Genomic DNA, 13,604 nt, shown 5'->3' with positions numbered 1-13,604 from the left:
CAAGTATAAGAGAAACCTTGATTTCATAATCGCGGCTACAGGGGAAACTGATCGCACCCGAATCAAAAACATTTTTTTTTTGGCGAAAGCAGGACCGGATTTGCAAGAGAAATTGATTCCATTCCCGGGGCAGATGTACAGGAAGGTGAAGCGAAAATAGTCGATCCATTTGCGGTGGCAATAAGCAAGCTGGATGAATACTTTTCGCCAATGCAACATGAGACATACGAGCGAAACATCTTTTGGACAATGAAACCACATGAAGAGGAGCCACTAGGAACACTGCTCCGATGTCAAGAACAGGCTACAAAGTGCAACTTTGGTAATAATGCCGAAGACAGCCGAACTATCAGCGTAGTTGACAAGGTAATTCTGTATGCACCGAGCGACCTTAAAGAACAGCTGCTTCAGAAGGAAGTTTTAAAACTGGACGATGTCACAAAAAATGTCAGCTCCTATGAATCTGTAAAATTGCAGGTGAAATCAATGAGTCTTCCGGGACCGAGTTATTCCAGTGCGCCGGATTTCATATCATCATCGAATATCAATAAGATCAAACTCTCGAATAATGTATGCACACAATGCGGTCGAAATGGTCATTTCGCGAATAATTCGGTTTGCCCGGCGCGGTCCAAAGAATGCATTAAATGCAAACGTATCGGACATTTTGCTGCCCAATGCCACTCGGTCTCTGTACTGAAACGCAAACCGTGTTTAAGGCAAGAATCGCTAAGACCTAATAAACGATTCAAGTCTCATCGGATAAACGAAATCGAAACCCCAAATGATGTGAAAGGCAACAATTTTCTGTTCAGTATTAGCTATAGACACTCATAGTAATAGACCAGCGAAGGTACTTTTATCGAGCCAAACGAACTGTCAAAATCCGGAGCCAAACGAGCATGACGTCATTCAATGCAAACAAGCAGAACAAGTATTACGATTTTATTTAAAAAAAAAATATTTTTATATTCACAGTAGGCTTCACTTTTCGTGTTCGTATTAGTATTTCACAATGTTATTTAGAAAGATATTTATTGTGTTCAACATAACTACACAAAAAGCATTTTACTTATGCTCTTTTCCATCAGCTTTGTGTTTCTGAAGAAATTGGATTTTTTTTCTTTCTTTTCTCAATTTCTTGTTGCTCAGTATCAAACATATAACTTATCTTTTGATTCATATATTAAACCACTTGAAAAATTATTTTGATAAAAACAGATGATCGAGTACAGTCGAGCACGTTTGAGCTTGCACATTCTTGGGTGATGCCAGTTTAACAAGCTTGTTTTTCTAGTTGCCAGTTTTGCGGTTTTTACATCCGCGAGTCTATTACTATGAGTGTTTATAGTATTAGCGATGGTGGCGAAACGATTCGGATCAAATTGGGTGGCGTGATGTTGCAAGTACTCGTGGACTCTGGATGTACGAAAAATATTGTCGATGAAGGGTCTTGGAACTATATCAAAGCGAACAGAGCAAAAATATGGAACCAGTTGAACAACTGCGATGAAGTGTTCCTTCCATATGGGGAAAATGCGAAACCCTTAACGCTCTTGGGAAAATTCGACACAACTGTATCAGTTGACGATGCTGGTAGGATTTTCGAAAAGGACGCTACATTTTATGTAGTCAAAGGGGGTCAACAGTGTTTATTAGGGCGGGTCACAGCTACCGACTTGGGCGTTTTAGTTATCGGGTTACCGAGTACGTACGGGGTGAATACAATTACACCCACAGGAGTTCAACCATTTCCTAAGATCAAGGGTGTCCAGGTGAAAATTCCGTTCGATGAAACTGTACCACCGGTCTGCCAACAACCGAGGAGGCCTCCAATCGCACTCATGACGAAAATTGAAGACAAATTAAATTCGTTGCTTGCCAGTGAGATCATAGAACGGGTGGAGGGTGGCTGCCCATGGGTCTCACCGTTGGTAGCAGTGGTAAAGGACAACGGAGATCTTCGCTTATGCGTGGATATGCGTAGAGCGAATGTGGCTATCATACGGGAACGGCACATTATGCCAACAATAGTAGATTTCCTACCGAGATTCATGTCTGCGAAGTGGTTCAGCCGGCTTGATGTCAAAGAAGCGTTTTATCAAGTGGAGCTTGATAGTGAGAGTCGCTACATAACCACATTTATTACCCACATGGGACTTTCGGTACCAACGCTTGATGTACGGGGTTCTAGAATTCTAGAGCAAATCTTGAGTCCTTTCAGTAAGAATGTGGTCAACTTCATAGACGATATCCTAATTTTTGCTAGTACGGAAAAAGAACACGATGAAGTACTCCATGCAGTGCTGTCGACGATGAATGAATTCGGTATACTACTGAATCAGAGTAAATGCGTGTTCAAGGTTGCCCAACTGGAATTTCTAGGACACGTCGCATCATCGGACGGAATCTATCCTTCGAACAACAAGGTAGAAGCTCTTCAAAGATTTCGAGCACCTACAACCACGGAGGAAGTTCGCAGTTTCCTGGGTTTGGTTACGTACATCGGTCGATTTCTGCCAAATCTGGCGACAATAACTGCTCCGCTCCGTGAATTAACCCATGCTGGGGTTAACTTTGCCTGGGGATGCGAACAACGTACGTCTTTTGCTAAACTCAAGGACAGTATCATCGATAACAGTATGCGAACAAGGGTTGTAGCTGATGCCTCACCAGTTGCTCTTGGGGCAGTTCTTTTACAATTTGAAGGGCCCACCGATGATATTCCCCGGCCAATCGCTTACGCCAGCAAAAGTCTGACAGCGACAGAAAAACGTTACTGCCAGACAGAAAAAGAAGCTCTCGCTTTAGTCTGGTCTGTGGAGCGATTTTCCATCTATCTCATAGGACGCAAGTTCGAGCTGGAAACAGACCACAAACCTTTGGAAGCGATTTTCAAACCCACTTCAACACCATGTGCACGAATCGAACGATGAGTGCTTAGGCGTCAGTCGTTTTCGTTTGTTGTGAAATACCGTAAAGGCATAAGTAATGTAGCCGATCCATTGCCACGGTTGGTCGAGGAACAAGAACCAGAAGAGTTCGATGCTGAAAGCAAGTTCATGGTACTAGCCGTTTTAGAATCAGCAGCGATCGATGTGCAGTTGCTGGAAGAGATGTCCAGTACTGATGCTACTTTGGAGGCTGTAAAGCAGTGTTTACAAACTGGGTGTTGGGATGCCCAACAAGTTAAGTCGTTTGCTCCTTTCAAGAACGAATTGGGACTCATCGGGGAACTTGTAGTTAGGGGAAATAAACTGGTAGTTCCAGATTGTTTGAAATCACGTATGTTGGACTTGGCTCATGAGGGCCACCCTGGCGAATCGGTGATGAAGCGGCGGTTGCGTGACCGGGTTTGGTGACCCGGAATGGACCGTGATACCGAAAAAAGGGTTAAATCATGCGATGGATGCAGATTGGTGAGCTTGCCAAATAGACCGGAGCCGATGAGCCGTCGTGAAATGCCTTCGAAACCGTGGATTGAAGTAGCCATAGATTTTCTCGGACCCCTACCCTGTGGAACTTACTTACTTGTTGTAATCGACTACTACAGTCGTTATACGGAGGTAGAGACAATGACTAAAATAACAACCAGGGAAACCGTAGAGAGACTTGACAAAATATTCAGTCGGCTCGGTTATCCACAAACAATCACCTTAGACAACGCCAGACAGTTTGTGGGGTCTGAATTGGAGGAGTATAGCAAAATGAAAGGGATTATTCTCAGACACTCAACCCCATATTGGCCACAGGAAAACGGGTTGGTCGAACGTCAAAATCGCTCCCTTCTAAAGCGTCTACAGATCAGTCATGCGCTGGGTCGGGACTGGCGTCGGGACCTTCGGGAGTATTTACAGATGTACTACACCACACCTCATTCGATCACGGGTAAAACTCCGACGGAATTACTACACGGAAGAACGATCAGATCAAAAATACCGGCCTTGGATGATATCGAGACAATACCGTTGGGTGATGTTCGGGACCGAGATCGAGTATTGAAAGAGAAAGGGAAGCAGGCTGAGGACCTCCGACGCCGCCCAAGGAAGTCATCACTCTCCACAGGCGATACAGTACTTATGCAGAACCTGCTGCCAGGTAATAAGTTGTTAACGACGTTCAACCCGAAAGAGTATGTTGTCACGCATCGCGCAGGACCGCGTGTAACCGTCGAAGATCCAGCAACCGGTAAATCGTATGATCGCAACGTAGTTCACCTGAAGAGACTACCCGAGAGTACAACAGAGCCGGCAGAATCAGTAGCAGCTGCTGCGATGGACAACGTTGAAGATCAATACCCCGAATTCAGCAGTTCAGAAGATAATCTTTACGAGCCGGAAATGGTTTCCATAACTCGACAGCGTCGAGTCGTTAAGAAGCCTTCTAAATTTGCAGACTACGTACTTTAATCTTCAGAAAAAAGGGGAGATGTGGTACCGGAGTACGGGCCTGGCAGAGAGGAGTTGTGACAACTGATGTTGGTGGTCGAGAAAAGTGTATTACACAAATGAGACAAAGGAATAATAAATAAACGGAGTATTACAAATGTCATATCCATTGTACGGTTCAGGTATGTGTGGGCGTAGGAGTCTAGTGTTTTGATGGTAGAGTCGCCACTCTGGTGTCGGTGATAGACATTCAGTGCAGAAGGAGACCGAAGGAAAAAAATTTAATAAAAACAATAAATAGCCTTTTCACCATTCGAATGTACAAATGTTCAAACCTTTATTGTTACGCAAACAAATGAACATAGCGAAACATCGAAATTACTCAAACCTATTAATATGAGCAACACAATTCATTTCACTACCACAGTTTTTAGGAGTTCATTCATAATCAGCCACAAACAGAAATGCAAAAATTTACCAACATAGCACGTCAAAGACGAAAAGCAAATGTTATATCACTTAGACTGCAATATTATACAAAATGTTAATAAATGAATAAAAATTTAAGATAAAAGAAATTATTTCAATACCAGTCATATAAAACAGTCGAACTAAGAAACACATCAAATGCACGCTGCCGTGAGGTACAAATACTCGACTTCCTACGGGATATGTTCTATTTGAGCCAGTATATTCTGATTCCTTATACTGACGGCCTCAAATATTTTTGATAAGGCGAAATTTCGTACAAAAATAACATAATTGGTACTATATCAGACTACGACGGCATAGTGGAAAATGCCTAATCTGGCCGCGAAAGTATTGTGAGACCTCAAGAAGTCCAGGAGTCATTTTTAGAATGATTCGATATTCATTCTAAGTTGGGGGCCCCTGGCCCTGGCCCAGTGTGCCCATGCGTAAAGACGGAACTGGTGCTCGTCCGTGTACTCGGGGGACCGAGTTTTCTTTCGCCAGATCATGTTCTCCATCTCGAGGATTCGGTGAATCAAGGTATGGGAGTGTCAAGCAAACCCGTTCCGTCCTTGTTGTCGAACAGCTTTTTCAACGCTTTCTCCTTCCGCTCAGGGATGCCATGATCCGGTAAACTGTACTCACGGGCATGTTTTCGTCTCGAAAGTGGTCTACCGTAACCTTTTTTTTCCACGATGACCATGGATTTCGTAAAACGGTACAACACGCTCGCGGAGTGCTTGTTGTTTCGACGCCATCTTCGATTGAACTGACAGCACCCGAGCGAAAATAAACATGCTACCCATTTCTAGTGAGCTCGACTCAATTCTTTTGGAGAGAAAAAATACGCTCTTTATTTTAATTACAGAAAGGTATTGAAATCATTCTCATTTTTTATTGAACACCCGTTATTCGATGTCACGAGTGCGGTCGGGTGGAACATACAACACACACAGGTACAACTTACGGTCGCCAAGCTCGATAATCATCCAAACCTGCTCAAGGAAATCCCAAGAAATGTTCTCGACGGCTCTTGCCTTCAGGCTGGAATCAACGTCGCCTCCGGTGGATTTTTGGCTATTGCTCGGGCTCCGGTCACAAATAAACACCTCGTAGCCGGTACCGAACACCTGACCGGAAAGCGCGTCATCGTTCATCTACGTTTCAACGAGGACAATGATGTCGAAACTCTAATCAGAGACTGCGAGGCGATATTGTTCAACGGTGGAGTTGATTAAACCAACATTTTGGTCGCATAACAGCAGTTTGTCTTGTCGTTGACCAAGGCTGTTTGTACGTTAACGTGTTCGATCGCGTGTGCGTTTGTACGTCGCGTGTGGTAACGTGTATGTAACGTCGCGTGCATAAAATCCATTTTATAACCGTGGGCCTTTCGCATATTCACGTGTGTTCCTGGATGATCGTGCGCGGATCGTGAATCTAATACATTATTTCTGGTGTACGGCTCAGATGCTAGAAGAAATCCTCCATATCACTAGAGTTCCCGGTCATGTCACCATGGAACGCGTTGTTTAGCGGATATCAGATTTATTTTTTGATTGGTCCTACTGAATGTATGGAGCTAAGCTATTAGGACAGAGGGTAATGGTTTCCGGGCATGATCGCGCGAAAACGGACGTTTGTAGGTTCGCGTTTGAAACTTCGTAAGTGCTAAAACGATCAACTGATTACCGGGATGTTATCAGGTTTGCGCGATCGCGGGCGCAGGTGTGCGTTGTTAATCGCGAAGGGCTTAAGCGTTCGTATGTTAACGTGTTTGTCACGTGTGCTCGCGTGCATTTGACTTCGCGTGTACAAAACTGGATTTTGTAACCGTGTGACCATTCCTACATTCGCGTGCGTTCTTGGATGGTCACGCGGACCTTCATTTTGATAGTTAGTTTTCGGTGCACAATTCACATTCTGACAGGGAGTGAGTTACCACATATCACTGGAGTCCCCGGGTATGTCGCCATGGAACGTGTTGTCCAGTGTATATGAGAGCTTTCTTTTTTAACTGGTCCAATTGAAGGCATGGACATTGTCTGCTGATAACAAGGACAAAAACTTCCGGAAGTGACCGATTCATGATCATGCGACCGCGGGAGTTTTTAGGTGCACGCTTGAGACCGCGTTTGAAAATTTATAGGAGCTGAGACATTCACTTTATCACCGTGATGTTATCATGTTTACGAGATCGCGGGCGTAGGTTCCGTGGATGGTCGCGAAGGGCTCAAGCATTTGTATATTAACGTGTTTGTCACGCCTATAGATATAGTTTTCCCGGGCCCCGTGGTGGTGGAGGAACGTTATGTGGGAAGCTGAGCTGCAAGCAACCGGGCGGGTCATAGGTGGTGGATAATGCTTAGCAACTAGTTGTGATTCGCGACCCGAACCATGTAGCGGGGGCTGACTGCGGGTTTGGTAGGACGAGGTAGTCGGCCCTACACGTTCTAAGCCTAAATACCACATGCCCTAAAGCAGCCCTGACAAGACGAGCCAAGTTCTTCAAGAAGCTGAATGACTCTCGCAACGGTTTTGTGCCGCGGGCCGAAATGTGTAGAGACAAGGAAGGTGGCATCTTGACGGATGAACGTGAGGTGGTCGAAAGGTGGAGGCAGTACTACAATGAACATCTGAATGGTGTGCAGGAGGACAATCGGGCGCTCGAGGAGGACGATTATGTCAGTGTCGCATCCGACGGGGATGTACAGCAGTAGTGTTACGATCGACGGCGACGAGTTGGAGGTGGTTGACGAGTTCATCTATCTATCTAGGAAGTCGTGCTTACTATGGGCTCCACAAAACTTTGAGATACAGGAAGCTTCACCACCGCACGAAATGCGCCATGTACGACACACTGATTAGACCGGTGGTTCTCTACGGGCACGAAACGTGGACAATGCTCGTGGAGGATCTGCAAGCACTCGAAGTCTTCGAAAGAAGGGTGCTGAGAACGATCTTCGGTGGTGTGCAGGAGAATGGCGTGTGGAGGAGAAGGATGAACCACGAACTTGCGCGACTCTGTGGTGAGCCAAGTTTTCGGAAGGTAGCTCAAGCTGGAAGGGTACGGTGGGCGGGGCATGTTGTGAGGATGCCGGACAACAACCCCACCAAGTTGGTTTTCACCTCCAACCCGGCTGGTATAAGACGGAGAGGAGCGCAGCGTTCCCGGTGGCTGGACCAAGTGGAGCAGCACCTGGCGAGTATCGGGCACCTGAGAGGTTGGAGACAAGCAGCGACTGACCGAGTGACGTGGCGGAATATTCTGGAACAGATTAAATCATGATATGATATATAATCAGGAAATATAATATAAATAATATAAAATATAGTTTTTTATGTAGTTCTAAAAAACCTGAAAACATGAAACTAAAATTAATATTTTCTCCGCAAATGTAACACACTTATAACTTTGCTTCTCAAAAACGAGTTAACAATTCGACCCGATAATCTCATCAATTCTAAATTCAGAAGAGCATTATCAACAACAATGCTGCGATGAAATCTGGTAACAAACATGAATAGTACCAATCTCGTATCTACCACCGTAAATATGTGAGATAATCCTCTCGAGATTTTACGACACTTTCATCCCAGTAGTGAGTGCTGAACACATTGCCGTCTGCCAGCGATAGAATCATATCCGTTGACGGATAGAGCACCGGAAAGACTGTAATGTTCTTCGGTATTTTAACGTTTCGAACGAAGAAATGCTGCAGCTCGGAGAAATGCAACGGTTGGTTGTCCGCCGTTGTACTGAGGGCACCGTCCTGCAAGACCAGTGTCTACAAAATAAAACTAGGGTTATTTCGAATTCTGCTAAATTAAATACTGAATCTAACCCGCATTTTGTTTGCCTTTTTTATTCCTACTAGAAAGTTGTAATCCAAATCGAAATCTCGAAGATGTAGATACCGCAGGTTAACGAAACTAACTGCCAAAAGAAATCCACTAATGTTGACGGGTGTTCGCTTATCGTGCAGAACGACCGTAAGGCGAGTCAGATTCGGGAATTGGTGTAGACACTCGGAAAGCAGTATTGCTGGAGGGTTTAGGCCAAAGATTGAATTCGATGCAATGCATGGTACGTCCAGGTAGAGTATCATAACGGATTCGAACAAGCGTGGCCGCGGAAAGTTGAGGTAAAGACCAAAGATAATCAAAGACCGAACGGTGGCGTAATTCGTCAGTTCTAACATATTCAAATTAAGGTTCGTTCCCTTTAGTGTCATCAAGTGGGGCGCATTGATCTCCAGTCCATACTCAACTTGCCCTTGTATATCATTGATGTCGAGTATTTGAAGTGAAGGGAATGTTACAACTTCCGGTCCATGGGTATATTTAACATCGAAAAGACGCAATTGTTTGAGATTGCTTAACGAATTAGCAATGACACTCAGGTTTATTGGGTTAGTCTGTTCTGTTTGTATTACCAGTGTCTCCAGTTTTGGGAAATTTCTTATAAATGCTAATGAGTGACTGTTTACTATACATCCGCACAATTCTAATGTTGTCAACAGTGGTAGTTTGCAATGCTTAGTGCCCCATTCGAATGGTCTTGTTGAGTTATAAAGCCTCAAACAATTCAGCGTATAGAGTCCATCTGGGCATAAACTTCCCACCATCTTCGGAACGAACAGTCCAAGTGACTTGAGTCTTCCCGTATTTTCCAAGACTAGTGGAGTGCGATCTACTTCTACGCATTCTACAAACGCATCTTCAAGTAAGGGAGCGTTTAACCGAAACACTGGAAGTGCAGTACTACCTCCTTCTGTGTTGTAGGTCCACGACAGTATACGCAATCTTGGCAGATCTAGCCGCACATCAGTTTCACTCGAATCTACTCGGTTGGATACGGTCACCGATAGCTGAACCAAACTACGCAGCCATCCGCGGTATTCACCAACAAAGCTGACCAGAGCATACGTTTGAATGCCGTCCAGGATCAACTTTCGCAGGGCAAACTTTTGTGCACAAATAGCCAATCTCGATCGTATTTCCTCATATGACTCGCTGAATTCAACCGAAAAGCAGCAGTAGCCACGCGCCGTTCGACGAAGTATCCGTTCGCTGATCAGCTGGTCACCATAGGCCAGGATCAGATATGTTTCGCGCAGTACCAGCTCATTCCAGCGATGGCTGATGCGAGTTTTCTGTAGCTGCTCAGATCGCGGTAGGTAATCGAATATTTTCTGGAGGATCTCTGCCGGTAATGCAGCGATTGACATTTTCAAAGATTGTAGATAAAACTTATCAACAAAAATATTGAACTGAACTGATTGCGCCGGACAACACTGTTTTGAAGATCGCACATCACATAAATGAACTTCACGATGAATTAAGATAAATGGACACCTATTATTAGCTCGAATCAAAACTGGTCGAAATGACAGTTGACGGAAAATTCAGAGTGTCCATATTGTCGTTTTTATATGGGTCATTCCATATCAGATTTACAACCAAAATTTTAATTTCTTCCAAAAAAATTTCTTGCATTCTTTAGCAGGGATGTTATGCACCTCAGAGCTAATAAGGAGAAGAATAACAAACGCTCTTTGCACTTTTCATACGAACCACCGCTCTTCTCTTTCACAGTAAACCTCTTCACTCCGATGCTTGTTGCTTCCACACGTGTATTCTACTCCATGGCTGCACGCCACAAAGAGTAGAAATAAAGAGGCCCTTTAGTGTGTATCTTGGTCCCACGCGCACGTAAGTAGAGAAGGCAACCATAAAACATTTTTAAAACGTTCTTCCGATCTAACTTTATCTGAATTGTAGTTTGATTCGCCTTCCTACCTGCTTGCCAGTGGGGGGAGGCACAAAAAAGTGGTTCTTCAAGGTGACTCTTTGAACGAAATTGTGCAGCTCTTGGTGCACAGATCTTACTGTTTTCCGTTTTCAAGTTTCTCTTTGTGCGGTCTTTCTGCACATCGCAGTGTTTTTGTGCTGCTCTATTTTTAATCGGTGTATTTCGCTCTTTGTGGCTTATTGTGTGAGCAAATAACAAGCCTGTTCTTTAGCTAAAAGTAGCTGACACGTATTTTTTGTTTAGGGTCAATATGATATTTTGTCAAGTTATTAGTTTTTGAACTTTTGAGTTTCATAAAATTAATAACCCAGAAACTATTTAATTTGCAGAAAAAATATTAATTTTTTATTTCATATTTTTATCCATATATCGAATCGTTTCTAAATTATCAGTAATGAGAGGTTCGATTTTATAAACTTCAAAAGCTAATGACATAAAAAATTATGATATTCAGCCACAACAAAAAAACGAACCAATTATTTTTAGCTAAAGAATGCAGGAAAATTTAAATTTTGGTTGTAAATCTGACATGGAATGACCCGTATATTATGCGTTTACTCCAAAGGTATTACCGAAGTATAGATAGCCTACCACAATAGATCTACATACTGGTCGCAGTGGTTCGTTTCGTACAAAATAAAACTTGCATCAGTCATTTGGTTGCCTCTTCAAAAAAATTTCTGCTAGTTGATTCCATTACTTTGTTAGTGCGACTTTCATTCTTTTTCTTCCACTGTTATGAAAACAGATCCGGTACAGTTTCTGAAACAACGTTACAAAACAAAATTCCTGCTATTTAAAAAACATTCAATCTGTTCCGATTTTGTACGATCGAAAAATTTTAAACGATTTGAAAATATTGATAATTTAATAATTTCAGGTACGACGAAATGCTGTAGGGCCAGGTCCTATTTTTGGCAAAATGAATCTATAAATATGTGCACAGGCGTCGCTTTTCTTCTCCCTTTTCCACTAATCAACTGTTCATACAACGGGAAAACTAAATGTGTTCACAAAGATCATCTTGAAAATACTAGTATTCGGAAGGATATAGAAAATTTTTATTTTTAGATCATATTAAGGCATAATATAACAGCATTAGCCGCGATAAATAGTTTTAGCCAGGATTCGATCCCAGTTACTCCTCTGTGCAGCGGCGGTCTTCATCCCCGCAATCGATCTCCGAGGAGGACGAGCTGTCTTATAGATTTCGACACATTTTAAGCTGAATGGGAATATTATGCAACATATTAAGAGCCGAAACACGACTGCCAGTTTATTTCGTCTCAACACATTTCGACACCGATACTTTCAGCCTCGTACTCCGTTGAACGATGTTCATCGCGAACACGACTGTGTTTGCTTAGGCATAAAACAATTATTTGTATATTCGATTTCATACTTATCCATACAATGTTGAAACTTCAATCTGATTTTATTCTATTAATTTCAAACTTCTTCTTTAATCCTACTCTATTGTTTCCTTTAGTCTCTTCTAATTAATCATCTTCTCCGCATGCGTAACCATTTTAATCTTCTCAATCCTGTAATAGAATTAGAATTATTAGATTCCATTCGAAATCTCGTATGGCCGGAAAAGGTCTCCTTTGGAGTTCCAGCAAAATCAGGTTCATCATCAGAATATTCTTTTCTTCCCTTGGGCACAACATCTTGATCATCACATTCCTAATCAAACTTTTATTACAGACTAACAGACATAACACTATGAGGGGATTCCCACAAAAAACATCGATCCGGCAATTTTCCCAGAACACTAGCTCCACCTTTTATTCACAGTCCCAAATACTCATTTGCTGATGGATTACCCCTCAGGTTTGGGAACAATTTTTCACTAGTTGTCTATCCCCCATATGCTTGTTCATATGTCAGTGGTGCCATAATTTCAAATGTGGCCACGCTCCCAACTACAAACATACTTAAAATGACCGTTAAAGCGGGCGAAGCATCGTTTTCGAGTGTTATGTCTGTTAGTCTGTGCTTTTATTTCCTTCTATTCTTAATTGGTTGCGATGCGCTGTCGTAATATGCCCTTTGATTGAAATCTGTGCCATATTAAGAAACATCCTCTATGGGGTATTTTACAAACGTCACATGTTTTTACATATTGTTGAATGTCAGCATTAATACCGAACCAATATACTGTTCTACGTGCCAACTGTTTAATCTTAACTATACCAGAGTGATTTGCATACAGCACGTTCAATGTGTTCTGTTGCGATTGTTTCGGTACCACTATTCGTCCACAGAAAAGAAGACCCAAGTAACCACTCAGCCGTAAAAATGGCATCAATTCGGTTCTATAGCCGCGTATAGAACAAAGGTAACTGAGCTTATAGGTATCATATTGTACATGAGTGCTGTTCAAAAGCCACTTTTGGCGAAATATTCGGCTGATATACAGCCTACTCCCACTTTTCCACCGCGCTTATGGAGGAATGTTAAAACAATTTGTGTAATGGGTAGAAACTACTGGTTGAAAAAAAATAAACACAAAATGAAAATGGAGGAATAGTTGTTTTTCTTTCTTTCTATCTTTCATGATCAATCTGCTACATGTGTTTGACTTGTTTCAATACAGCGTTTGATCCAGGTTCGAACTTCTGCTTCTAGAAGCTTTGGGGATTAAGTGGTTCCAGTGCGCTTGCTGTTTGATCCATTTGGATATTTGGTTATATGAATGATATTTGTCGTTCTTAAATCGAACGATTTTTGTTTTGATTAGAAGTTGATTTCACTCACTGACGAACAGAAGCATGGTTTTGGTAATATTCTATTTTTCAAATTACCTTCCTTCCTACACTAAAATTTATTAATCGCAGTTTCCTATCATTTTATGGCTCAAAGATTTGGTTCCCTTTAAATTGTTTGTGACAAATCTCCGAAGCCGATAAGCTTTTTCTTGTGCTTAC

At 42.6% G+C, this 13,604-nt stretch overlaps 1 protein-coding gene across 1 annotated transcript; it reads right to left on the bottom strand.

The window, feature by feature from the left end:
* Nucleotides 1–8,237: 8,237 nt before the first annotated feature.
* Nucleotides 8,238–10,168, bottom strand: LOC131683037 (uncharacterized). Its single transcript, XM_058964858.1, has 2 exons — nucleotides 8,705–10,168; nucleotides 8,238–8,647 (listed from the first exon to the last, which is right to left on the bottom strand). Exons 1-2 carry the CDS (start codon nucleotides 10,088–10,090, stop codon nucleotides 8,402–8,404), a joined length of 1,632 nt encoding a protein of 543 aa, XP_058820841.1. The 5' UTR covers nucleotides 10,091–10,168; the 3' UTR covers nucleotides 8,238–8,401.
* Nucleotides 10,169–13,604: the final 3,436 nt, after the last annotated feature.

This window comes from Topomyia yanbarensis, chromosome 2 (assembly GCF_030247195.1).
Source record: "Topomyia yanbarensis strain Yona2022 chromosome 2, ASM3024719v1, whole genome shotgun sequence".
In the NCBI taxonomy this organism is placed as follows: domain Eukaryota; kingdom Metazoa; phylum Arthropoda; class Insecta; order Diptera; family Culicidae; genus Topomyia; species Topomyia yanbarensis.
The sequence above is the reverse complement of the archived record's forward strand: the minus strand, read 5'-3'. Positions and strand labels throughout refer to the sequence as shown.

Excerpts from the sequence above, each read along its gene's own strand:
- LOC131683037 (XM_058964858.1), bottom strand. The coding sequence starts at position 10,090 with ATGTCAATCGCTGCATTACCGGCAGAGATCCTCCAGAAAATATTCGAT. Across the intron at positions 8,648-8,704 it reads AAAAGGCAAACAAAATGCGG|ACACTGGTCTTGCAGGACGG; the intron begins GTTAGATTCAGT and ends TTTATTTTGTAG.